The 27,907-nt window shown below is 42.2% G+C and overlaps 2 protein-coding genes across 7 annotated transcripts; both read left to right on the top strand.

Annotated features, from left to right (window-relative positions):
- Window positions 1-112: 112 nt before the first annotated feature.
- On the top strand, window positions 113-12,785 carry ggnbp2 (gametogenetin binding protein 2). Of its 6 annotated transcripts, none has more exons than XM_062536219.1 (15): window positions 113-257; window positions 3,291-3,416; window positions 3,704-3,784; window positions 3,897-4,150; window positions 4,277-4,375; window positions 4,584-4,694; window positions 4,954-5,067; window positions 5,459-5,668; window positions 6,320-6,494; window positions 6,978-7,166; window positions 8,688-8,835; window positions 9,114-9,239; window positions 10,023-10,177; window positions 11,221-11,469; window positions 11,956-12,785. In XM_062536219.1, exons 2-15 carry the CDS (start codon window positions 3,324-3,326, stop codon window positions 12,160-12,162), a joined length of 2,211 nt encoding a protein of 736 aa, XP_062392203.1. In that variant the 5' UTR covers window positions 113-257; window positions 3,291-3,323; the 3' UTR covers window positions 12,163-12,785. The 6 variants fall into 6 exon arrangements, with proteins under 6 accessions (XP_062392203.1, XP_062392197.1, XP_062392204.1 ...); XM_062536213.1 differs by lacking the exon at window positions 113-257 and adding an exon at window positions 1,430-1,583; XM_062536214.1 differs by lacking the exon at window positions 113-257 and adding an exon at window positions 1,721-1,853.
- Window positions 12,786-13,980: 1,195 nt separating this feature from the next.
- dhrs11a (dehydrogenase/reductase 11a) lies at window positions 13,981-27,870 on the top strand. Its single transcript, XM_062536212.1, has 7 exons — window positions 13,981-14,204; window positions 23,925-24,134; window positions 25,458-25,552; window positions 25,942-26,071; window positions 26,259-26,351; window positions 27,024-27,089; window positions 27,221-27,870. The coding sequence occupies exons 1-7, from the start codon at window positions 14,073-14,075 to the stop codon at window positions 27,260-27,262; spliced, it is 768 nt and encodes a 255-aa protein (XP_062392196.1). The 5' UTR covers window positions 13,981-14,072; the 3' UTR covers window positions 27,263-27,870.
- The last annotated feature ends 37 nt before the right edge of the window (window positions 27,871-27,907 follow it).

Here is a 27,907-nt window from a genome sequence, read left to right as displayed (position 1 = left end):
AGGTAAATAGAATAGAATTCTATTCTTGTGCTGCGCAGTTTTTGTGCTACGCAGCCATCTTGAACGCGCCTCATGTTGGCTTAGGTTGATTTTGATTGCAACAGAAACGCTATATGGCTATGAATGCATAATTTGTTCATGCAGTTTGGCCTTTCGTTTATCTTCGGTATTGAAACGGAGGTTTTATCACGGATTCACACAACTATTTCTGAACACTTAGACCAACGTGGAAAAACTTCAGTTTCACTTTCACCAAGGTAAATAGAATAGAATTCTATTCTTGTGCTGCGCAGTTTTTGTGCTACGCAGCCATCTTGAACGCGCCTCATGTTGGCTTAGGTTGATTTTGATTGCAACAGAAACGCTATATGGCTATGAATGCATAATTAGCCTAGTTCATGCAGTTTGGCCTTTCGTTTATCTTCGCTATTGAAACGGAGGTTTTATCACGGATTCACACAACTATTTCTGAACACTTAGACCAACGTGGAAAAACTTCAGTTTAACTTTCACCAAGGTAAAACAGCATGTTTGGGTGATGTTGTTCCCGTTTGTTTAAAAATGTCTGTTTGCTCGTTGGGTTAACAGCTGTTCATTGCATACAATTTGAAGGAATTCATTTTAAAAACGAAGGAGGATGTTTTCCATATAGCCTACCCTGCTGCATATTTCGTTGTCTTAGATTTCGCAGATACTGACAGCCAATAATTTGTTCTGTTTGGTTTGGTCTATCCAATGAGCTATCCCCCCCGCCCTGAATCACGCCCCATAATCGCAGCTGAATAGAGCAGTTTCAGACTCATCTTCTGACAAGAATTGAGTATGACGTCGTCAGGCTAACTTTTTCTAAGGGAATGCCAAAATGACAACTGTTCGACATAACTCGCATGAGTCATTATTTAGGTAGATGCAGCTTGTAATATTGCACCTTTTTTATGTTCTGGTGTGTTATCGCCCGTAGCGGCTGGGGCCTTCATCAGGGCATGTCCTGGTCATGCCCTGGACATGCCCTGGACATACCCTGATGAAGGCCCCAGCCGCTACGCGCATTTTTAGGTCCATGTTGGACATGTCGGTTTAATAAAGACATTTTAAACCAATTGTAGTGCCTTGGTCGTGGAGAAATTCTCCTTTTCTACACAAACACCTTTTTTCTTTATGTTATCATCATCATCATAAAATGCAAAAGTTGGACCTATTAATTAAGTTAGTTATTGATCACCTGGTGGTATTCAAACCACATACAAATTGAATGGGCAATAAATGCAACATTCCAATAAAAGTTTTTATTTGTGATGTAAGTCATGAACAAATAGGTACTATGCGTCACGACAGACGCATCCAATTTAAAACAATATGAACATTGTTATAAGACAGATATTATTAACTGTGATAAATAATTTAAAAACGTTTGGATGCCGTACATTAGCCTACTACACGAGCGTCGTGTTAAACGTGTGGGCGGGCGCTTTACGGTTCTCTGCTCCACGTCTTGGGTCAAAGGTTAGGAGAGAATTCCGCCGCCACATACACCTCTGTCGCACTTGTTTGTTTTTATACAAAAAAGCAACTTTTGAAGGAAGGTGAGTATGACAGCAACTTTCATCGGCTATGTTATAATGTTAGCTATTTCGGTAATGTCAATTATACATAAATTTGCTAAACTAATGCGTCCTCACTGCAAATTACTTGCAATGGATTTGCCAGCGCCCCATTGTAACGATAAGGCTAGTGAAGAAACACGAAGAGTTGTCAGATGGTTTGACGCTTCAGTTTTGTTCGAACATTCCCTCAAGCTCTGGCTTTTGAGATACCTTGTGGTATAGCAACCACAAAGTAAATTGTCACAAGCGGTATGTTTATAGGTAACTATGTGTAGAAACCTAGCATGTTAAAGAAAGTTTTAATGTAGAACCTAGCATACTTATCTTTGTGTCATATCACAGAACGTCCTGACGGCTAATGTTAGTTAACCTAGCAAGTGGTGCCTAGCTGCCGCTCGCTAATGTTACCCTAGCTAATGTTACTTATCGCTGCTTAGCAAACTTCTTTCTATCTGTCCGATAGCTAGCTGACAGAAATGCTAAAGCTGCCTGACAAACTTTGATAACGTTAGCCAACATGCTAGCGTACGCACGGTAACTGGCTAATTTACCTAGCTTGTCAGTTAATCATCACAGTGAACTATCTGCCCGGATTAACGTTAGCTAACGTTAATTTGTTTGCTTTATCTGAGCTAATTCGACATTGATTTTATAACTAACATAGCGTTACTTAGCTAGCTAATTGCAATTAATGTTACCTTGGTATCTCGGGGAATATAGCAGATAACAGGTAAATTAATTCATTGGTCGACAGAGTTGACCCAATGAAGTCTTAAACATAAGCCATTTACTTTAGCTAGGATAGTAATGTTAGCCAACTGTCAGGGTAGCGTTAACTTTGTGAACTTGCTAGTCGTGCAGGTCGACATTGGCTCAAACGACTTTCAAGTTCAATGGACTGAAATGTTAGCGTTCTGATATCGATAGCCGGTGTCAGTATTAGTTGATCATTATAACAATTTGTATTCTGGCACGATATCGTTGGTTCATTTAAGTGCATGTATGCCTGTAGGTAGTTAGCTGGTAGCGGTAGAGTTCAACCCGTCCCTCTTTGACCTAGATTGGAAGATGGAAATCTGTTAGCAGTTTGTGGACAGTTCCTTGGAATATCTGATATCTCTGAGGTTGGCGTTGCATTATTTCGCTAGCTGTGTTTCCTGATGGGTCATCATAGCTAATGTATTATGTTAATAACACTATCTAGATGCATAAACAAGTTGTTAGCATCTCAAGATGCAGATGCTACCTACCAAGACATCCTTAGTGCGCTAGCCAAACCTTTCGAATGTAGTATCCTAGTTTTCCAGAAAGATAGTTGATGCAGGTGGATAACTTGGACAATGTTGGAAAAAGGTTGCACTTGATAAAGGTTGCACTATAAAACTTCTCTCATTCCGATATTGTTAGACACGTTATGTTTGATTTGGTAGATAAATGGCCAGCTAAATGTACAGTTGGTCTCTACTATTGCTTAATTTACTGGCGGTAGTAGCTAGTTAGTTAGCTTGCTACGTAAGCCCTGTATTGCTAACTATATTCCTAGCCTCGACATTTTCCCAGCACAATACGAAGTACATCTATCTATAGTACGACTTGATTGGTGTACGATTATTTGAACGACCCGCGATGTTGAAACGGCGAATCTATACCAGGGAATAATTGCCGTCAACTGCACTGTCCACACAGGCACTACAGCTACGACCTGAGCAGGGAGAAGACATGGCGCGTCTTGTTGCAGTTTGCAGGGAAGGAGAGGAGGACTATCAGTTCCTTGCACGCCAGATTCCACTCTTCATTAACGACACTCTAACGGTAAGTACATTTTATGTCTTTCAAGGTGTCCGCGATGTTAAGTTATGTGTGTGGTCTTTAGTTTGCCCTTTGAACAATTTGTGTCATGACCAGGAAACTCAGGTCAAATGGAATTGGTCAGCTAGGTGTTAGCATGGCAAGGCCTCTTTGGCTAAAGATACATGCTAGCCCTGCTGTCAAACATATGGACTAGCATATCAGTTTACCTGTAGTTGCAGGTGATGAATGATAGTCAGTATTTTTGATGGAGTGTGATATTAAGTAAACACCAAACTCTTGTTTGTCAGATGGTCATGGAATTTTCAGACAGTGTCATGGACCTTGACAGTCATCAGATTAACTCCTCACAGTTGAAACAGTTTGTTCAGGTGAGTGATTTGTTGGGCATCATAGCTGTTGACCCCCCTCATTACAATCTGATTGTGATCCTGTCAAAATGGGCACAATGGCTGTTCAATCCTTATTTCCTGTTCCGTGTAGTATCACGCCATGCTAAAGCAGCAAGACCTGAGTATTTCCATGATGGTGACCTCACGGGAGGTGTTCAGTGCCCTGTCACAGCTGGTCCCATGTGTGGGGTGTCGGCGCAGCGTGGAACGTCTCTTCTCTCAATTAGTGGAGTCAGGGAATCCAGCCCTTGAGCCACTGACCGTGAGGTCCACAGGCATATTATCAGTCACTAAGGCCTGCATGGCGGATGCCAAGAAGCTTTACACACTCTTCTATGTCCATGGGTATGTACAACTTCATTCTGTGTTGAACAATGAAAAGCACCATAGCCAGGCATTAGTGTTTTCATGCCACCATGATTGTCATTAGTGTTAATTAGTGTAATGATTTGTAAACATCTGTTTTCACAGGTCAAAATTGAATGATATGATTGATGCCATCCCCAAAAGCAAGAAGAACAAACGCTGCCAGTTGCACTCCTTAGATACACACAAGCCTAAACCTTTAGGGTGAGTGTGATTTTCTTGTTCTTGCTGATTTCAGAAAGGTAACACTGTTACAAACTGCATATGAACATCAACTTTGAACGCTTTTACTGCTAATACTTTAATCTTTCAAAGGATTGTGGACTGATCTTGCGTTTGCATTTCCAACATCTTTTCCATTAATCTCAACAACAGTTTGAAGCAAATGTGCTGTTTATTGATGTCTGTTTAGAGAAGGGAATGCAGAGAGAGGTGTAGTTTTAGCTAAAGACAGTGGAGATTCATCCAAGAAGGTCAGATGTAGCATCCAGTTTCACTTTGGACCATTTCAGTCTCCAAGCAGGTAGGCAGCAGGACATTTGCTATTGTCATTACAGTTTGCACAAAAGCTCAAAGTAAGAATAGGTTAATGGTTTTGTCATTTTGTTTGGATGAGGCTGTTGGTCATTGCATTAATAACATTTCAAGAACTAAAAAGATTATGCTCTAGTACATCAAGCACGTGGTGCAGTCCATGTACAAATGCCATTGCATTGTGTTTGTAGGCAACCAGAATCTGTCCAGAGTGAAGCATTCATTTGTTTTGGTTGCTTCTCTTGCAGCGGTAGCTGGATGGACGTATGGGAGCTCATGTCTCAGGAGTGCCGAGATGAGGTGGTTCTTATCGACAGTGCTTGTCTCCTAGAGACCCTAGAGACATATTTACGCAAACACAGGTAAAGGAACTCACTGACACCCCATTTCTTCCCCCCTTTTTCAAACTGTGGATCATTAGGGTCAATTTTGATCAGAAAGTACCACTACCGTAGTTCCCTACTATTGACCGCAGCTTATACATTGATTTTGCGAAATTTCTTCACCTGTGAGGTTTATACACGAGGGCAGTTAATATGATATTAATATGGTTCTTTTAACTTGCGTAAACACTGTCCTGCGGCTATTACACAATGTAGCTCATACACAGGAAATTACTGTAGCAGGAATGTTTTGTGTTGTTTGTTTTAAATCTTGTCTCTTGATTGCTCCTCTGAGTGTTCTGAAAGCTTCACACACCAACAGCAAGTTGATGGCGTGACTGCGTCTCTTTGTCACGTTTCTCACCAACAGGTTTTGCACTGACTGCAAAAACAAGGTGCTGAGAGCCTACAACATCCTGGTCGGCGAGCTGGACTGCAGCAAAGAGAAGGGCTACTGCGCTGCTCTATACGAGGGCCTACGCTGTTGCCCCCATGAACACCACATTCATGTGTGCTGCGAAACAGACTTCATAGCACACCTCCTGGGTCGAGCTGAGCCAGAGTTCGCTGGGGGATATGAGTATGGACAACATTTTTTACATCTTTCAGTTGCCTGCTAAGTGGCAAGTGTACTGATTTGGGTAGTGTGATTTGCACATTTTGTGCTTAGTTTTTTTTTACTATTATTATTTTTTATTTTCATTTATTTAGTCTGTTTGTGTTTTTAGTTATTAATTAAAGGTTTAATGTTTACTTAATAGAAATGTATCTAGTCCTTCCACAAGGCATGCAGAATTCTGCATATCGAATTAAAAGTTTCCCAGCATGCACCAATAAATCTGGACATAATTTGAAAATGTTGAAAGTTAAAGTCTAGTTGAAAGTTTATTTCAGGAATCCCATGCATTTACTTACACTCCAGGGGAACGAAAAATGCAATGGCGAGTGATAGTGTGCCTACAGTGTTCTTAGGAACACGTGTACTCGTTTAATTGCATCCTTGTGATGAGAGAGAAACAGTTATTTGAATAAGTATAGTGTCATTATAATTTGGGTAGCTTTGAACAACATGCAAGTTTATTGTTTGAATTATGCTGTCATTTTTATTGTTTGGATTTAGTGTCTGTAATTTTAGACATACTGGGCATATTGAATGTGTGTTCGGTTTTATTTGTTTTGGAAAAATAACATGTCTTACATTTGCATTGTATCATTCTGACTTTTGCTGTAGACGCAGAGAAAGACACGCCAAAACCATAGACATTGCACAAGAGGAGGTCCTGACCTGTCTGGGCATACATCTCTATGAGCGACTGCATCGGATCTGGCAGAAGCTGCGAGCGGAGGAGCAGACTTGGCAACTGTTATTCTATCTGGGCATTGATGCACTACGCAAAAGCTTTGAGGTACTGTATTACAGGCCTGCAGGCCGTGACCCGGCCTGCAGTCACATTATGTGACTATTTTTAGGGAGTGAGATTGTAATTCATAAGTTGGTGTGATCTTGTAACTTGCAAGTAGGCATCCTTTCAACGCAATATGTGTGTGTATATAGGTTTCGTTCTGCTATAGTTGTGCCTCTTGATACTGTAAACATTGCAAATGCAGATTGTTAAATGCCCTTGCAGGCATGTACCGTTTGTTCGTAAAATGTAATCATTATTGAAACATTTATTGAGCAATTTAGGACAAAATTAACACTCTCTCTAGGTGATCTGAAATGTATTTTAGATTTGTGTAAAATATCGTCTGAGTCCTCTGACCAAGACTCGTAAGCTTGCGTTATTCAGAAGTTGAGCATATGCATAGTGAGATGCATCTGTTGACTGTGTGTGTGTGTGTGTGTGTGTGTGTGTGTGTGTGTGTGTGTGTGCCCTCTGCTCTGTCAGATGGCGGTGGAGAAGGTGCAGGGCATCAGCCGCCTGGAGCAGCTGTGTGAGGAGCTGTCAGAAGAGGAGCGAGCGCGCGAGCTGAAGCAAGAGAAGAAACGACAGAAACGCAAAAACCGCCGCAAAAACAAGTGTGGCTTCGACATTGTTGAGCCGGACACTGACTGCAAAGACAAGAGTCTTGATAAGGTATGGTGTTGATGGAAATATGTTTGATATTTGCAGCTAGTTTTACTCTTTTGTGACCACTTATTTGAATGATACTAGGGTCTATCCCTAAATTACTTGCTAGTTTCATTAACTTAAGTCACCATGTAGTCTACCTTTTGTGTCCGAACACCAGACACTACCCCAGAATGTAGCATGTAGCAAGTTATGCAATGGGATAAAAAAGTTACACTTTCAAATGTTTCTTTTAGCAGTTGACCACAGTGTTGTTCAATTCCAGTTTGTTTAGCACATTTATTGAGCACCATTTGTTACTTTTCTAACAGATTTCAAGCAGTTTCTATATGCAAGGCGTTCTGTGAGTGTAATTGTTTGCTTTAGCCGCATGACATGTTATGGCTTGTATCGGTCGCATGTCTGCAGTCAGTTCGTGTGTTGCTTGGTAACATCTATCCTGCCAATTTATAGAACTGTTGATACGTTATCATACCGCATGGTCCGGTGCTTCGCTGTGATCTATCTTGACCTGATGCCTCACACCTATGACTAAATCACCAAAGCTCTCTGTGTTGTGATGTATAACACGACCTCTTCTAGCGTAATACTTTTTAACTGTGCCTGTGGCCAGTGCCGATGCTCACAACCATTCACAGGTGGTTTTAGCTGCAGCTGAAACGGTGGTACTTTCTAACACTGTTTGAGGAAGTCGTTTCACAGCCTCAAAGAGCCGCCTGTGGTTCCCCTCTAGCTCAGTTTTTGCCCTATTCTGTGGATTTCGCCTCACGGTCCCCTAGCTGTCCTTTGTCCGTACTCTGTGCCCTCATGAAAACCTTGATCAGGATTGGGCTAATGACGGTCACCATAATTCATTGTATTTCTGGGCCTGTGTTCACCAAGCATTTCATCATATCCCTGACGGTACTCCCAAATCACACTAAACGTTGCTAAGATTCTTTTCTTAACCTACGCGCAAAGCTGCTGACACTGACGTTGAATGCCTTTGGTTGTTGTTGGAGGCGTTATTGCATCCCTTAGAATCCGCATAATTGTTCCCTCGTGATTGAGATCTCATGTAAGTGATTCTGCATGTGAATTTCAAAACATTGGGACGTGGAATGATACAAATTGTAAATCGGTCTTAGTGAGTTAGGAGTCTGCTGGATTTAGTGCTCAAATACATTGTGAATTACTCTTAGTCAAAAGAACTTAAAGTTTAAGATTTTCTCACAAATCTGCCGACTAGGTGTTATTTTTTTAGCCTGAGGATTATTTGTGAATACATTCCCTGATGAAAGGGAGTATAATCTCATAATGTGGCTAATACTGCGACGGTGGTTACACTTGGCAACATCATGGTCTTCCCTTTTTGAAGTGGTGACGACTTCAGGTTAAATTGTCAGCTCCATTAGTGAGAGGGTGTTGTCAGAGTGGCCAACCGTGCCCCACCTCTCCCTTCGCTCGGGCTCATTTCTCACGTCTCATGTCTCATGTCTCACGTCTCATGCCTCACGTCTCACGTCTTGTCTCATGCCTCTCCTGCAGGGCTCCACGGAGTCGGTGGACGGCGTCTGTAAGGACTGCAGGAGTGGAGAGGAGTCTGGGAGCTGTGGAGAGGTCCTGGTCACCACCGAGGACGCCCCCTGCAGCTGCCCTGCGGCGTCCATACTCTGTTCTCCCCAAGTCAAGAAAGGTACGTGGATAGGGACACATGGATATGTGGTGCGTGTCTTTTCCACGCATGTCTTTTCCACACCTTATATACTGGTTTTCGAGCTTGCCACCTGTTTATTACCTGTTGTTTTCTGTCTTATCTATTGCTTCATCTATTTGACCTGGCGTTTATGTACTTGTTTTTTTTTCATTAGAGGTGGTAGTAGAACTAAAGTAGTGGGTAGCCACACACTCTACGGTGCCTGTTTGCGTCAGTATACTGTACCTCACCGTGTCCTCCTTGTGGTGCGTCCAAAGGTCTGTCACCCCGCAGTGCCGGCAGCGACTGTGGCTACTCATCCAGTATGGAGGGCAGCGAGATGAGCTCCAGGGAAGGCTCCGAGGTAGCCTGCACCGAAGGCATCTGCAACCATGACGATACGGGTCAGTCCTCTTCACACCGCCCCCCCTCTGGGTTTAGGCCTACGCGAGTGGCTAACGCGCTGAAAGCTTAGTCATTGGGGGGGGGGGGGGGGGGGGGGGGTTGTGGAAATGAAAGGCGTTGAATGGTGACTTAATGAAGATTTGGAGTTGACTTGTGGATGATGTGTCTCTAACAAAAATGGAGTGTGACAGTGGTCTGTAAGGCTCAGGCTACAGCGGGTTCGCAACCCGAAGCTGTTTCTGAACCATTGAAAATAGCTTTAGAAGATTAGTCTGTAATTTTATGCGTTGCGATCACATCTGAGGTGCGTTCAAATTTGGCAAACAGTAGCGAACGTTCGTTGTGAACATGTTTTCTTTGAACAGTTAAATTTGAACGATTTGGTGTTAACATTCCATTCTAACAGTAATTGCATTGTTGCGTTCGTCAAACTCACGTCCAGTTCCACTATATGTTCGCGGCTCACCACCTCCTCAGACTGTTTGCGATTGTTAGCAAACGTTCGCCAAAAACTCAAGCCTAACGGAATACTGTTTGCGAACGTTCGCAAACGTTCGCCTATGTTCGCGAACTTGAACGCACCTCTGGTGTAGTCAGTTCCGTTGATCATAGTTGATTGTTAATTGTTGCAACAGATGATCCAGGAACGGAACGCTTCAGCTCTGTGGCTGGTGTAGCCTCCCTCGCTCCCTCTTAGAGGTGTACATATTAAAGTGTTCTGTGATGTCCTGAGGCTGCTGCTCTTTTCGCGTGACTGGATGCATTTTTGTGAACATCTGCAGGTGATTACTCGTGTAGCCCCCAGTGCTCCGAGGACAAGGAAGAGGACTGTGTGGACAGCTGTGTGGAATGCTGGGCCAACTCCGAAGAGAACCTCAAGGGCAAGAATAAAAAGAAGAAACGCAAGAATAAGGTTGGAACGTTTGGAAGCGAACAGGTACGCTTTACCTAGCGGCCCGTTTTTTTTTTTTTGTCAATAGCTATTCTTTTATTTTCCCAATTATTCGGGTTCTCTCATGCCTAGACTTTGGAAATTGGTTATATAGGTCATGTTGGCCATAATGGTATAGACCCAGTGTACGCACAGTACGTCTGATTGTAGTTTGGCTAAGTGACACCGCCTCAGTTGACTTAGGTCCCATAGGTCACGTAGACCGTAATGGTATAGATCCAATGGGACACCTGATTGGGACCTCATACAGGCATATGCTACCACACGACGGCTGCGCTCCTCAGCCGAGCTACGTCTGGCTCTTCCACCAGCACGCTCAGGCCACTCCAAACTTTTCTCATCTGTTGTCCCTCGTTGGTGGAACGCACTACCTGTTCCTACTAGCGTAGGGACATCCCTTGCCATCTTCCAAAAAAATGTCTGAAAACCCAGCTCTTCAGAGAACATCTCCTCTCATAGCTCATCGCATATTACTACAGACAATTGCGCTCATTTATGCACTTATTACACTCATTGATGCACTTATTGTGGTTTTTAATTTGTTGTTTTGAATTGCTCTTAAAAGCTTAAGGTGCTGTGTCCACCAAACGCGTTTTTAACAGCCAGAGCGCCCTCAACCTCCTCCTCTCGGCGCTTCGATAAGTGTTTATTGTTGCTAAGTTACCAAAACCAGAGACGGTTTATAACGAGAAGTGCCATTGACGATCCCGGCGCTGTTCTAAAATTTGAACAGATTTCAACTTTGAGCGCTCTGAGCGCTGCGACAAAAAACGGTCGGCGCCGAGAGTTTTTTTCCGCCGAGGGCGCTCAGCGCTGTGAACGCTGAGCTACATAGACTTTACATTGAAAAGTGTCGCCGTTGGCGCAAAAAACGCGTTTGGTGGACACAGCACCTAAATGTGTTTACCATGTTGTAAGTCGCTTTGGTTAAAAAGCGTCAGCCAAATTTAGTGTAATGTAATATAATGTTATGACTATGTAACAGCCCCAGTCAGGGTGCATGTTGACATTTCTGTTTGCTGCTGCAGGGGTCCAATCCAGAGGGGTGCATGCCACACCTCAGCAGGAGAGTGACCCCAGGAGCTGCCCACAGCGTAGCATCCTCAAACTCGTGCAGAGGAAAGGAGACCTGCGCACAGCTGTGCTGTGACTCGTTTGCGAGCATCGCACTTCAACTGCCATGGGCGAGGCACCGGAAGAACGCAGCCCTCTTCGCCGGCCTTCCACTGGAGTGCACACCGGGGAAGTGCCGCACCAAGAGCCTCATGGAACTTCTGGTGAGTCCTTTTCTTTTTCTTTTTTTTGTTTACATCTATGTTTTACATCTACCCTGCTCGAGGGGGACTCAACAAATCATTACACATGATTTGGCCTTTTTCTTCTTAATGGTGAAGGATTGGCTGTACTGTTTTAGGAGATTCAGGCCATGCCTTAGTATTATGTTGTGCACTGCAACCATCACATGTTACACAGGTCTCCCTTCAAGGTATAATGTAGTTATTTCATCTAGGTAATATCAGGGCATTGTTACGATGGTTAACTACATCTAAATGTGTCGCTGGTTTTACTTGATGGAGGTCTGTCTGCACTTCCGGATGCAAAAACTAAGTGAACATGCAAACATAAGTTTGGTAGCTTTACTGTGGGGCTGTGTGGGTAGTATGTAAATATGGAATATTGTATTACATTTATCATACTGCCTTTGGAAGGAGTCTTTTAGTTGGCAAATCTTACACCAATTCTTTTTCACTCTGTGAAAACAGGATGAATCCGAAGTCACCTCAGATGAAGAGAACTGTCTCACGCAAGACGAAATCCAGTCGTTTGTGGAAAACAACAAGTCTTTCATTAGCAACAGGAATCGATACAGACAGCACTTGAAAGATCGATTCACGAAATACTGCCGCTCAAATGAGCAGAGTGAGTCTGTATGCAGTGCAGAATGGTTTCCTACCACCAGCGTGAACTAGATACGCACCTAGAGAATTTATCTTTTTATGAATTGAAAACTCACTATTACTACTGCTGCAATGCCTTTAAACAAAAGAGAAAAAATATATATGAATTGAAATTAAAGAAAAAGACTGAAGTTTTAGACACTCATTTGTTCAGTCAGGGATTTTTCCTCCACGAAAGTGAATGTTAACCTTGTCGTACAGAATTCCTTTTTCCATGTCACTTTTTTTTTTTTTTTTTTAAATCCCTGTTTTCATCGACCTTTCACCACGTCGTTTCATCTTGTTTGCACCTGACCAAACCCATTCTCCTCAAGTTCAGTGGAGCTGCTGGCTGAGAGTGAATTCATGCTTGTAAAGCAGTAACTGTAAGTTTTAGATCCAGATAGACTTGTTGGTTTTTTTTTTGTTTTTTTGTTTTATTTTTTCATTCGTTTCTTTATTTTGTCTCACTGCCTGTGACATTTTGGTGGCAAAAGGATTTACCAATAAATGTGTACAGAAATTATCTGAATATAAAGACTTTACAGAGAAAAAAAACATCCATTTGTACCACTTGGGTGTAATGCTGTACATTTGGATGTAATGATGAGCGCAATGTGCAAAATTTACATAATAAAGATATTTATTAATATGCACCCGTCATTTGTGTTTACTGAATAGTTCTCAGCACTGTTTCAAGTCATAGGTTTGTTTCCTTTAGGTACGTTAAAGTGACTTTAAATTAGGTTGTAGGTGTATTATGTATTGAGTATTGAATCTTGCAAAAATAGCTCTGCAATACTTTTTCACTTTAGGGTCTACAGATAGTGCAGGAAAAATTATGTTAATGGGGGTTTGTTTACACCAATATAATGTGATTATAACCTCTTTCATATGAAACTGAAACTCTTCAAAAGCCAGTCCTGTTGTGTCCTCTGATGTATACGAAGTCCACTAGGTGGAGCTGTGCAACTGGATAGAATATCCCTTCACAACTTCCATGATTGTGTTTCATAACGTAGGCTGCGTAAAAATAAATGAATGACTTCAAAATTCAAATGCATGTGCTCATTTTCAAGTCTAAAAGCAGTAACTAAGGAGTTTTGTTGACAAAGTGAAGTCTAGGTCTAACCAATTCATTAGGTCACCAGTATTCATTACTGTCCCTCTCAAATGTGTTAAAATAACGCAGATTGTGTTATTTTCAACACGTATGTCAATAAAAAAAATTAAGAAGAAGAAACGACACAGGCTTGACCCTATCTGGGCACAGAAATGTGGAAAATTGTATTACACAATAATTGTGCCTATTATATTAACAGACCCATTGATCTTTACCATAGGCCGTTAATTCCCCATATGTATTAACCAATTGAACCACTGAATTTTTTATAATTTTTTTTAGTCTTAGAAATTAGAATTGTCCGAGTAGAACCTTGTGATTGTATGATGTTTGCCACATTTTGGCAAAATTGTGTGGATTTACGGCATAGTGTGTGTTTGGCAAATAAACGTGATGATAGTATATAGGTTAATTTACATCCTTTGGCCTACTATATAAAATACAGGCTATTAACTTTAGATTATAGGATAATCTTGACTATGGTGAAGGTGGACCTATGTCCACACGGCAATGAGGGATGGCGACCAAGGTAGCCTTGTTTGACATGCTATTTAATATTTTAATCCCGAACGCAGGGATTGGGTGTAATCTAAAATCCTGTCCTAGGCCCTTCCTGGGCGCTTCTTTGACTCCACGAGGGTTGGACAGTGCTACCGCCCGCCCTGCAACTAACTAAAATGATTGGTCAATATTTCTGTTAAGCTAATTGAACCCCTGACGATACGAAATCGCGCGGAAGTGGTCAACTTGGCACTGTCCAGTGTTTGTATGAAGTAGCCTACTTCATATTATTTTCATATCTTTATCTGAATCAGAAGTAATGGAACGTTGGGACGGAAGAGTTGCTCTTGTGACAGGCGCCTCGGTCGGGATTGGAGCGGCTGTTGCACGGGCGCTCGTTCAGAAAGGCATGAAAGTAGTAGGATGTGCCAGAAGTGTCGATAAAGTAGAGGTGAGTAATAAAGCTTTTGTCCTGTGTCTAACGAATACACAGTAATCTATTCACTAAACATATGTCTGGCTAGTTATCGTTGGCTACATATAGATTGTAGTGGTTTTCTGGGAGTTATGAGCTAAATTGTCCATGCTCGTCGCTCCTTGCAGAATTAATTCTGGCACTTGAAGTTTAATCGAGTCGCTGTGTCCGTTATTAAACCACAGACCGCCAGAGGCAGTCGAAATGCAGATCTTTGACAGTGGTAGTAGTCTATCAACGGCAATATCTTTATGACCCAATATATGTATGACTTATTCTAGTAGCATCGGGTCATGATTTTAATGTGAACTTGGAATGATACAGTATGTGGACTTCATTTAGGCTACATACACAGCACTGGCAAGAACACTTCATCATTAAAATTATGTAGGCCTATCTGTAGCCTATAGCCATGGTTGATCCTGTTTAGTTGAAACTTGGAATATTAATATTTAATCCACTTACTTATGTGATGTGTAGGCTAACCTAGATAGGCTAACATAGTTTTAAGATGAAGGTATAGGCTAGGCCTAAATTAGGCAATTTTTTGAGCACGCTTGCAATGCAACCACATAACCAGCTCTAAATTCTGATTGGATGATCATGATGATTTGCTATCCTACTGATGATTATGTTGTCCCAAGAAATTATTGCCTGATATCAGTGGAAACATGCCAGAACCACACTACTTAGGAACATTGCTCAAAAAGTTGATCAGCTTAAGAGTGACTCTTGCTTGAGTCACAGAATTAGAGTTCTATAATGGAGGTTCTTGAGGATGAGCCACTGATGGCCAGGTGTTTGATTGTATTTGTTCTGTTAGTAAAAACAGAGTTCTGAGTACACTTGTATGTTGGATGAAAGAGACAACATCTATCAAATAATAGCTGGATCATTGTGTGTCAAATCAGATAAGGTTGTTGCACCATCTCGGATTAGCTCATATGTCTTGAGTCATCGGTATCAAAACCAAGATCTATAAATTATTTATTTTCAAATCATGTAATAAAAGTGTATCTACATATTTATTCAGTCTGAAAAGCACATTATTTAGGAGGTGGTTAAAAGTTTTGAAAATATTATTTGTAGCCAAGTCAAACTTCTTATGACAGAAGACAAACATGTGTCTACTTTTTGGGTCCTCCTGAACATTATAAACAAAATCTGAGAAGATGCAGCAAACATTTTCCTGGAAAATGGATTCTGTCTGATTTGACATGGGATGACTGAGCTGCAAGCCGCATCCTGGCAGGGCATAGCCTAGTTGCCATGAAACCCTGATATTGTTATGTCAAGGAGATGGTTGTTTGCGCTCAAGGGAAATGTAAGTTATAAGTTGACCAAAGACTGGCCAAAATGTGAGCTTTCCATCAGGGATGTACGATATCATCAGTATGACATCGGCAATATCAGCAAACAACAAGCATCGGCAGATGGGCCTATGCAGACACCTTCCGATATTGCTGGAAGATACATCTGCAGTCTATCGACCCATAGAGCACAACAGTGACTGCCCGCCTCCATAGCACCTTCAGTTCCGGAGATTCATTCATTTAGATTGTCAAGGCCAAACAGTGAATCATGACCATAAAACATCTGATTTGAAGCTGAAAAGCTGATAAAACGCATATACAACTTCACTGCTTGGCCCCAAGTTAGCTCCTGGGGGCCTTCTCATTCTTATTATATATCCACCCTTCCTGCCTCGGTCCTCGTTCCCACTGATTTAGATAAAGAATGATGGGGTGGCAACAATGGGATAGTCTATCCAGTGTTCTTTATAGATCAGTGGGAACGAGCCAGAGGACTGAGGAAGGAAGGAAGGGAGGATACATAAAAAAGACGAATGACAAGGGCCCCTGGTCTATTTGGTCTGTGATAGTTCAAAAGCTTGGTTGCCATGCTTCCTTCTGTCACATTTGTGTTTGGCGTGTCCCTGTTGAAGATCTTACAATCAACATGACTGCTCTGTTATACCTTTTACAGGCATGGCCATAAATGGGACATTGTGTGCCATATGTCTGAGCTTTTCTGTTGTATTTAATATTACCATCACAGTATTTTAAAACTAGTGAGCTAACCAGCGCGAAGCCAGTAGACGTGCTAACACCACCAGCAGAGTTGCCACAGATTAAAGCCAAATAGCGAAGTACTTTGTTGATATTGGTGACAAAGTTTTAAAGTTGATTTTATCCTGTCTTCTCCTGACAGGTCTGTTCATCTTTGTTCACACAAAATCACATATCAAAATGAATTTGATTATACAAAACTAGCTATTAAACAATCGTACAAGCTCAATATTGTTGCCATAAAAGAACAGTAAGGAGTTTTAGCAACATAATCTGACCCGGTTATAGTCGGAATGACATGTTTTTTAATCTGTCCCTTTACATGACATGACCATATGGACATTTATTTGAACATGATGCCAGGACCAATGTGTGTCGATGTGTGTACTACACAAACTTAATATTCATTTTGTCTTCACTTGCTTCAACTCTCCTTTTAATCCTGGTCTCCTTTTAAGAAGGTCTGCTGTTAATAATTAACTGCATTCGTCTTGAATTGGGCCACGTCCTTGGCTCTCTCCCAAGGAAAGTGTTTAGAGCAGCTATGGGCAGTATTAAGTTCACAAGTTTAATGTTTAGGTGTAACGTGCAATGTATGAGCATTGTTCATTCTAACATCCTACAAGTCATATAGTGAATTGCAATGTGTGTGTGTATTTCATGTGTGTGTGTGTGTGTGTGTGTGTGTGTGTGTGTGTGTGTGTGTTTGAACACACCTGCCTACATTTTAGATGTAGAAACAGAAACTCACAACAACAGTAAGAGCAGCTTCATTTGTGTTTGTAAAGGTTTTTTTTGTTGTTGTTGTTGGCATGAGCAGAGGCAAGAGTACAGAGGCAGTAGTACCAATCACTTATTTATCTTAAATGTGCGCTTCCAAATTCTATACACGCAATTTGTGCTTGACATTACCCGCTGGTACCTAAGCAGAAACAGTAGCCCACAAACATGGCACATTTTTTACAAAAGCTGTTTTCTTTGAAGTCTTTTTGCTTGAACAAATTTAAATGACAATAGGTGTGAAGTCAGTCAAGCTTCTTTCACTTATCTATGAAGCACAACTAGAAGAGGCAGTGTGTTTTGGCAGCACATGTAGGCTTGTTGAAGGGACAGCAGCTGAACTGAGACTATTGAGAAGGACGCGTGTGGTAACCATGGGTTCACTCTTGGAATGAAGTAGTGGAAATGGCAGCTTCATCAATATACAGGACTGAACTGAAGACCATTGCCTCACTGTCCATGTCTTCTCGTTCAGTCCTATAAGATAAGCTAAGTTAGTTCTCTAAGCTTAGCACCGATGTGAAGTATGCAGTGAAATTAATTATATGCAAGTGTTCTCTTAGGGGCAGTTGCCCGCTGATCGCCAAAAACTGAATTTCCTGTTAACACTCCAAGTCAACTTTTTCCAATCATCAAATATGACTTACCTTTGACCAACCTGCATACGTAATGGCCTTGGGTGTCTTCATTAGATTGCTATTTGATATTATCATTCGTCCTTGTAATTAAGATGACCTGACATTTTGTGTGCCATGTCATGTTCTTTTTTGTGAACTGTTTTTAGCATCACTGAAACAGTTGTAAAGACTGAACTTGCAAACAAAGCACAGAGCGGGTGTGATGCAAGGTAGAAACTTTCTGGATATCAATGGTCTTTATTGCCTCGCATAAATTGTGCTGATGTTTCCTTTTGTGTGTTTTTTTGAAGGGTTGTCTTGTCATTCTCAGATCCCATATGGAATCATTACGGGAGCGTTTGGCTGAGTCCTTAAGTGCTCGTAGATGGATGAGAGAGGAAGGGCACAAGGGCATGGCAGTGTCTCAGCGTGATCGAGCTTCAGAGCTCTGTTGCATCATTTTACAATCGCTATTCTGGATGTGCATCTTGCTTCTCAGAATTTTGAATTCTGAATCATTTGATTGAACAGAGTTTGATCAAATATGAAATAACCAAAAGGTCTCCTCTTCATGTATTTGAGGAGTCATAAAAGTATAATGAGTAAAATAAGCTCCCCTTTAGAAGCTTACCGGTCAATGAATGACAGACGAGACCTGGAGAAGACCCCCGATCTCAGCATCTCTTTTGCTTTAACAACTTGTAAACATCCTCTGTCTTATCGAATAAGTGACCAATTCCTGTGAAGTGTCCATTAGCAATGGCTGTCGAGCGGACCGGTGTTCTTGACCCCAGGGGAAACCAATAGAGGCTAAATAGCACACGAGTAGAGGTCATGGTCAGGTCTGTCTTGGTACCGTACTGCTTTTCTCACTGAGTACCTCTAGTACCTTTGGGAGTATTTTGGACATCGCAATGGAAAACGTCTTGAGGTTTCCTGTGAAGTCTGTGTTTTGATTTGCACAAGATATTATGTTAATGTGTCAGCGAAGCCACAAGGCTACTTTACTGTCTCCCCTCATCTCAAAACACCCTGTGATGACAGAGCCAGGCATGAGCTGCTAGTATCTGTTCATTAGAAAGCATTAGACACTGCCATTCAAAAGTTTGAGGTCACTTAGACATGTCCATTCCATTCCATTGTAGACAAAATACCAGCTCAGTCGCATTGAGATTTTTTTTTTTTTTTATCAGGGCAGCAGTTTTCAGATTGCATTATGTGCTTACATAATTGCAAAAGGGTTCTTGAATGGTTTCTCAGTTAGCCTTTCAAAATGCTATCAGATTAGTAAACAGAATGTGCCTTTGTCACGTTGGATCAATGGTTGCTGATAACGGGCATCTGTACACTTACGTATGTAGATATTGGATTAAAGATCAACAATATAATATAATACAACAGTCTTTTACAACATTAATGATTAATACAAGGACATTAGTGACTCCAAACTTTTGCACGGTAGTATACATAAACTATTTATATGCAGTATGCTACAGTTAACAAAAAAGCATGTCTTTATACTTCAAACTCAAAATAATGCAATATAAATTCCTTTGCATTGGGTCATGTAGGGATGTTGATTTATTCAGACTAAGCCAAAACACTGTTTGTTTGATGGAATGCACTTAATCACCTTCCAATTGCAGTCAGTGACAGCCATTGGCTCTGGTTCTGTGGCTCTGCTCTGGTCAAAATGCCCTGTCAGTGATTAAGTCACTTATATCCTGGCTGGCTCCTTGTTGAAACTGAGACTGCCAGTCTATCCAACCTCTTTGGTGGGAATTTGTGTGTGTGTGTGTGTGTGTGTGTGTGTGTTGTTTGGGGGGGGGGCTGCACTTCTTAGCTACATTGTTCAGTTCTCCTTCCTGTCAAAGATGGTTAGAATGCAAGCTTTGCACTGTTTTATCGGTCAGATCTTGAAATCCTTCTTGCTGTTAGATCCCTCACATGTGGAAATGCTGAGCATTATACTTTTGAAGATGTTATCAAGACCCTAAACAAACAACTTTAGGTTGTTGCCTTTAGGTGGTTTTGCCTGCATTGAATTTACCTATATTTTCCAGTGCAGATGTGCGTTTCGTGTCAATGTACTATTGTGAATCTTGAACACTAAATTTGCACCAGTTGCAACGGAAGTCATCAAAAATATTCTGAAATACATGGCTGCTTTTGAATTGTCGGTACGATTGTTCATATTTGTTTGGACTCAAGAGTTGTGCGTGTGTGATGTGAGTTCATTTTATAAGTGAAGATGTCTCTTTCCACCTGATGGAAGATCTTATGCAGTAGTAATGCAAGTGTAATGGTGACCACACTGCATGATGATATTGCACTGACATGAATTGTGACACAGAATTCTTCAGTCTTTTGCCATCAAGGGCCTTTGCATGGAACTGCTCTGTGGGAAATGTGCTCAAACGCCTGTGGCTCAGAATGAGAAAAAAGTGTGTCGTGATTGGACGAACCAACTGGCATCGTGAGACTCAACAGCAAGCCGAGCGAGCCGAGTTCAGCGGGTTCAGTGCACCTCAGAGAGAGGGGGGATTGGACAGAGTGGGCAAGACCATCATCACACAAGCTGACCTAGATTGAGTAGCTCACTGTAGAAGGGACCTCTTATATATTGGAATGTGCTATATTTTATTTGCAACAGTGTTGTTTCTTCAGCTGCAACATCTCAGTCTCTGCGAAAGCAAGTTTTTAAACGAAACGGCGTGTTTAAATCGTCCATTTCAGGGGTTTAACAGCGCCTGAGAGTTATACATGAGAGGCGTGTTCATAGCAGAAGGGTTGCGGATTGATAGGAAGACAGAATAGTGCAGACAAAGTCTATTAGGTTTGGCACTTGTGCAACTAATTCACGGCATTCTAGAGATGTTTTCAACCTCAGTCACACCCATATCGCTATCATGGCTTACAGTATGTCTCTCAGCAAACTGATTGAGCATCATCCTTCTCCACCCACCTCCCTCTCTCTCATTCTGTCTCATTCCCACTGCTAAACCACAACCACTAAATAACTGGGAATGTGTACACGGCTTTGGTGTCCTCTATTATATATAACCCGGAAAACTGCCTGAACAATGGGCAATGTAAAATGAAATCTGGCTATACCGGTCGGTACAGTGTTCCGCACAATACTATACTGTCTTCATTCTCTTGCTGCAAAACAGAGCTCTTGTCCATTACAGAAAGACATGCATCTGCACAGGAAAATTCAATTCAATTCAGTTCAGGTCATGCTATTAAAACTCAAGTTGCTTCTTTAAGGTCTTCATAAAATGTTTAAAATGGCATTTGTATCTGAGTGACACAAGTTCACACAACATATTTGCAACCTAACAGATTTATCGGTACCTGTTTCATGTAGGCCACCCAAGATCTACCTAAGGTTTTACCGTACTCGTGGCTAAGTCTTGCTTGTCAACTTTGTCCTTTATCTCATTTTGGTGTAGGTGTTTACCTTCCTGAGCTTAAATGGTCATCATTATTTACTAGTCATCTGAGCCATATCCTGGCATATCCTGGCTGGTTTATGGCTCTTGGTGAATGACTGTCTCAGTGCTGTTATCAGGTGGAGGGAAGGGACACCATTGTGTGCTCATTCACAAACCTTTGGACTTCCAGCCTGCTGACAGCATTTAGGTGGAGTAGCCTGGAGCAGGTTTCAGCCTCTGCCATAAGGCACTCCTTCGCTGTGGTTACCTCGTGTCGTTGCTTTCACGTTTGTCACCATCATCATCATCTATGACCTTTGACCTCATGGCAAGGTTTGGTTGCCAAGGACATAGCCGTCGTGTCATCTCAAGCAATTAAGAGTTGTTTGAGGCACATAGATGTATCTGACAAGAGACAAAACGTTTTGATGATGTTCATGTGTTACTGTAAGATTCTCTTGTCTGATACATTTTGAAGTGTTCTTCTACCGTTACGGCTGTTTTTTTCCAGTTTGGAATTTTCGCAGATAGGCTACTGCACTTTGGCTTTGTAGGGCACCGTAGTTCATTCTCGTTTTTTTGATCCACCGACACCCTCAAAGAAATTGGTGAAGGACAGGGGAAAGGATGAGTATCATCCGGATAAAGTGTATCCGTGGTTTTCATTCAAACTGGCTGAAGAGAAGCAGAAAAGAAAGAACATACTGTACTCAGATACCTGTGGACTTTTCACAACCAGCTCACCAAGTCTGTTTTCATTTTATCACGTATACAGTAGGCTATACTGTACTGAAGCAGTATACTTTTTCTACTTTCAGCATAAATTGGAATTGTCCCTCTCAGCCAGAGGGTGAAATTGTTTCAGCAGTTTTATATGAGATGTCTCAACATGGAGAACAGAGAAGAGAGCACAAGTGTGTGTGTGTGTGTGTGTGTGCGCACACGTATTAGCAGGTACATTTGTGTCCGTGTTCATTTCCTGTCCGTGATCCGATCCTTGAGAACCCCTCTCTGGCCGTCTTGCATTCCTCTCCCCCCGTTGCCATGGTGACGGCCAGACTGAGAGAGCTCCACTGATATGGGATGGCCACCTGAGGGGCAACGGCAGCACAAACCGCACACACATCAGAGGGCCGACCCGCCACACACCGCACACAACACACAACACACAACACCAGACAGCAAAACAAAGTCCCCGTTCCCTTTGCCTCTGATGCAAGGAAGGAGGAAGTGGGGCAAGAGGACTATTTTGAGTTGTTATGTTGTTGTTTGACGAAATAATTCTATTTAATGCCTGGGAGGCTGTGTGTGTATACAGAACAGGATGTCATACTGTCATCGTCATATCATACTCCACAAAAAAACATTCCCAAAGTATAACACAAATGCATTATTCTTTCGGCTGCATTAGCTGTGTTACAATCACAAGACAGACAAAAAGATTTTACGGTTTATTTATAATCTGGATGCAAAATGAATTCAACAGGATGCCATAGAATAGATAGATTCTCAGATCCTTTTATGCTATTCTGTAAGCAGTCTTGTGTTTGTACTTAAAGTAGGCTACCAATAAGGGCTCTGATTGACATCAGTGGTTTGATGACAGGGTAAAGACTGGATGCAGGGTGCTTCTGCTAGAAACTGCTGAGTGGAGAGGTTAGCAGCTCTAAAATGCATCATCATCAGTCTCAGAGTGACAGGAAATCAAGATAAAGCTGTATGGGCTTATCAAATTACGTTGAACAGACACCTTTTTTACCAAGAGACCCAGCATTCTCTACTAGGAGGAACTCCATCTTTCAAATGCCTCCAGGATGTTTTTGTTCATCAAAGAACAAAATGCAGCTCCATGCAGTGTCCCAAAGTATACAAAAATGTCAGATTCCAACCTTCTTTTCTCTTTGCAATGTCAGTGTGACAACACATATAAATGTTTATGGTATTCCACTTTAGAGTCATGTCCTGAACATCCCTTGCCTCATCATCTTGTCATCTTGTGATAAAGCACATTCTGCTTATTGGCACGGCACCTCGGTTAAAGATGAGTGAAAAAGGTATAAAAGTTAAATTCAAGGATGACTTTGTCTTCATTTTGATTGCGAAACTAAGAAAAAATGACCAAAAGCTGATTTTTCTAAAACCTCTTTTTACCAGTAAATGTGAAGGGCACTATACAGTATGCTGTTAACAGCACTGTAACATTTATAGGTTATGGCTTTCTATAAAAATATAATTGACTGTGTGTGCTCTGGGCATTGGAGGCTTGTTGTCCTCATACGACCAGACTCGGGTCGGTCCCCTACTCTGAGGCCCGTTGTCCTCATACGACCAGACTCGGGTCGGTCCCCTACTCTGAGGCCCTCCTGCCTCATACGACCAGACTCGGGTCGGTCCCCTACTCTGAGGCCCGTTGTCCTCATACGACCAGACTCGGGTCGGTCCCCTACTCTGAGGCCCGTTGTCCTCATACGACCAGACTCGGGTCGGTCCCCTACTCTGAGGCCCGTTGTCCTCATACGACCAGACTCGGGTCGGTCCCCTACAGTAATTTCCTGCATATAAGCCGCATTGTGTATAAGCCGCAGGACTGTGTTTTATACAAGTTAAAAGAAACAAAACCATATCAACACCATATTAACTGCCCCCCTGTATTACCCTCATAGCTGAAGAAATTTTGCAAAATCAATGTATAAGCCGCGGCTAATAGTCGGGAAATTACGGGTACTCTGAGGCCCTCCTGCCGCTGGCCCAGACCTTGAGCTCCTGTCTTGTTTTCGGCTCCTTCTTCTCCAGAAGCTGGCGGCGGAGTGCCAGAGCGCGGGCTACCGCGGAACCCTCTTCCCCTACAAGTGCGACCTGTCCAACGAGGAGGAGATCCTCTCCATGTTCTCCGCCATCCGGATCCTGCACGCCGGCGTGGACGTGTGCATCAACAACGCCGGACTGGCCCACTGCGAGCCACTGCTCTGCGGGAGGACGGACGCCTGGAGGAACATGATCGATGTGAGTAAGGAATAAACGTGTGAGTGTGTGTGTGTGTGTGTGGTGTGTGGGACATTTATGCCATCTGACCTGTCAAACGTCCAATTATCCTTGGTCCAGTGTGGTTTTCACATAAATCATGTATCATTGCATCCACAAGATAATCCTGAAGAAGAAACCACTACTGCTAACACCATTGCCTCAACTCTCCTATGTCATTAAGCGATCTACTGACTGTTGACACTGTGGAATACAAACAGATTCAGCTATGAGTCAGACAAGGGCTGGGCTAGGATTTGTATGAGGTTATGTCGGGGTCAGTTTACATGATAGGTGTGTTTTACTGGCTCTCCATAAGTTGGCCTAGTTGACAGGTCTACATTGGAGTGTAGATGATATTAACCTGTTGGCAGTTTCCAAAGGGCTATCCAAACAAATATATTTGCTTTTTAAACCCAGGATGATGCTTCCGGCGGATGTGTCATTCACAGCAATTGCAGTTATTGCAACATCCAAAGAATGTACACAGAAATCAATGGTTGCATCTATGGTGTCATCCATTTTCTCCAAGCTAACGTGTAGTAAAAGGGAATTATTTCCCCATTTTTCTCAGGCTTTAAAAATATTGTTTTTTGCCTTGTGCCTTGCTCAACATGACTCCTATTCAAGTAAACATTGGCTCATTAGAACCTGAGAATGGCCTGACCAGAGCCACACAGAGTTCCACTTCTAGAACGTTGCCAGCTCCCCCTGTAGTGAGACTCCTCTCGGCCCTTTGGCCATTCAGGACCCCGTTGGAAAACACGGCCCACTCAAGGCATACATTGCTGCTGGCCCGTCCATCAGTTGCCATGGAATCCGAGGTGAATGGGAGCAGTGGAGGGGGTGCTAAGGGAGCATGGCAGCAGGAGGGAGAGGAGAGGAGAGGAGAGGAGAGAGAGGGTGCAGGAGAGAGAGTGGGAGAATGTGTTTATTTTTAGCCTGCTTAATCTGGACTCTTTACCCTGCCCGGGCTCCTTGTCTTGCACGGTGGGCCGGCATTAGCCAGTCCACTCACGACAGCCAAACTGACTTCTGCTGGGGCCAGTCAGGGTGATGCTCTGTACACACACACACACACACACACACACACACACACACACAAGGGGCAGAAAACATGAGCTTTGGCTCCACCACTCTGTGGCAATGGCTGTGTGGAGCCCCAATCACAGTGGATTTTCAGAAAACATTTTAAAGCTTTTAATAAAGTTCCCTATTTGTGTTTCTGATAAAAGTATTGAAGTAAGTATTCCAGAAACGTACTTTAGCTGCATAATTGAGGGATTGGTGTGAATTGTTCATCAGGTGAATGTACTAGCCCTGTCCATCTGCACACGAGAGGCCTTCAAGTCGATGCAGGAAAGACACATCGATGATGGACATATTATCAACATTAACAGGTGCAATACACACACACACACACCAATATGTGCAATATGCACAGTCACACACACACACACACACACACACACACACAGACATAGATTAACACATGTACAAGGAATAATACTATAAAAACACACAAAAAAATACACACATATAAAAACTCATATACACATACACACACACACACACACACACACACACACACACACAGCTTTAACATCCAGAAACAACAGCAAATGGAGAGCAGTTATACCATGGCCTCAAGGCATCAGCCATCTTAACATGGATACCTACTGTACCTACAGTACCTACCAAAGATTCTAGAACAGAGCTCTGTTCTAGAATCTTTGGTACCTACCTACCTTCTCACGCTCTCCTTTTCTGTGCCCTCGGCCCTGAGCAGTATGGGCGGCCACCGGATGTTCCCCAGTGCAGACGAGCACTTCTACTGCGCCACCAAGTACGCGGTGACCGCCCTGACCGAGGGCCTACGGCAGGAGCTGCGGGAGGCCAAGACCCACATCCGGGCCACAGTAAGCGGAGCAGTGCTTTCACTCATTGCCCTGGGAGTTTCAACCTTTCAGCTCCAAACCTGACCACACATAATATAAACTCCCTGTCCGAGAATGGGGGAGAATACGTCGTATATCTGTATTGAAGTTTTTTTGTTATTATTTTGGTCTTTAAAGTTTTTTTTTGTTTGTTTGTTTGTTTCTATAGTGTATATCTCCGGGTATAGTGGAGACTGAGTTTGCTTTCCGGCACCACAACACCGACCCAGAGAGGGCTGCAGCTGCTTATGAGAGTATAAAGGTGCGTGAGTGGACCTGTGTCTCTCAGAATCTCAGAGTCTCTTTATTTTATTGTTCAAATATACATATACGTACTGTATGCCTGGAGGTGTCAATGCTACAATTTTGTTTTATGTCATGAGAGCATTTCAGTAAAGCGTAGGCTACACTCAATTTACTAAAACGTGCACTCTATTTGACTAAACCGTGTGCTCATTTTGCTAAATCAGGTGCTTGTTTTAATTAAGTTGTGTGTTGTGTTTTGTTCCCAGGTTTTAGTCACAGGAACTGGGCCAGCACAATAGACCCATTTTGATACACACACTTAAAGCTCCTCTTGATCATTAAGTCAGAAGCGAGTCATTGTCAAGACCCAAACAACACTAAGTGTAGTAGTACTGTAGGTTAAGGTAGGCAACAAAATATCTAATGTGTAAATAGCCAAACTTTTCAGCTTTATCGAAATGTCTGTTGTGCTGCCTCTCCCACTGTAGTTCCCGTGAATAAAATTAAGCATCATTTTGTAAAACAAGCATACTATTTAGTTAGATGAGCACATTATTTAGTAAAACAAGCACACAATTTAGTGAAATAAGCACGAGTCCTCTTGATATTAAAAAATCTTGCGACACCTCTTAGGCTCTGTATACTGTATATATTTACATAGGCGTACGCTATATGTTGTTTTTTCCAGTGTTTGAAAGCCAAGGACATAGCCAGCGCCGTTATGTATGTTCTTAGTGCTCCTCCACATGTCCAGGTAAATACAAAGTGCCTCTCACAAAGAGACAAAATCTTTAATAACTGCTTTTATAATAGCCTACATACAAATGCATAAATTATTAGCAGAGAGTGCTGTTTTGAGTTATTTTTTTCCTTTTTCTTGTTTAGATAGGAGATATACAGATGTGGCCACTGGAACAGGTGCTATAGCAACAGGATTGGTCCATAGCAGCCTAACTGGCAGAGCAGATGAAGACAGCAGTGTTGGCAGCACGTCAGCAGCTCACTAGCGCCACCCTCAGGTGGCCATGTGTAAAACCTAGTTCAAAGCCAGACGGATACACACACGTCAAGACTTTGTTTTTGTTTTATGAAGGGATACCATGCCCCTGGCTGACAGGAGGGGTAATTTGCTGTTGGGAAAATTACTGAAGCATCTGAAACGTCCAAGGTGTGTGGTTGGTTGTCTCTGTCAAGAAAACAACTGTAATAAGGTCAGCTGTATGACCAGTTTTTACATAGTTATTAGGTCATACATTATCATAATATGTTTCATTGAAAGACAGAAAGGGGAGAAACTAAAGCACAATACTGACTATCGTTGTAGCCTAATCTAGTCTTTGTTGAAAGACATGTATGTACATTGAAGGTATCAACACAGGTGATTGTTCAGTCGACTATTGCTCAGTGGCATTTTGACTGAAACTTAGTTATTTTGTGTATGTTGTCTTCTGTCACCCTGATATCATTCTTGGGGAGTATGTGAGCCTCTTTAGACATGGTGTCTGATTGAAAACTGCAATTCCACTAATCAGGAAACAAAATATATATACACTATATATATATTTTAACGAA

The sequence above is a fragment of the Sardina pilchardus genome, chromosome 5 (assembly GCF_963854185.1).
Source record: "Sardina pilchardus chromosome 5, fSarPil1.1, whole genome shotgun sequence".
NCBI lineage: Eukaryota > Metazoa > Chordata > Actinopteri > Clupeiformes > Clupeidae > Sardina > Sardina pilchardus.
This window is presented reverse-complemented; position numbering and strand designations above follow the sequence as displayed.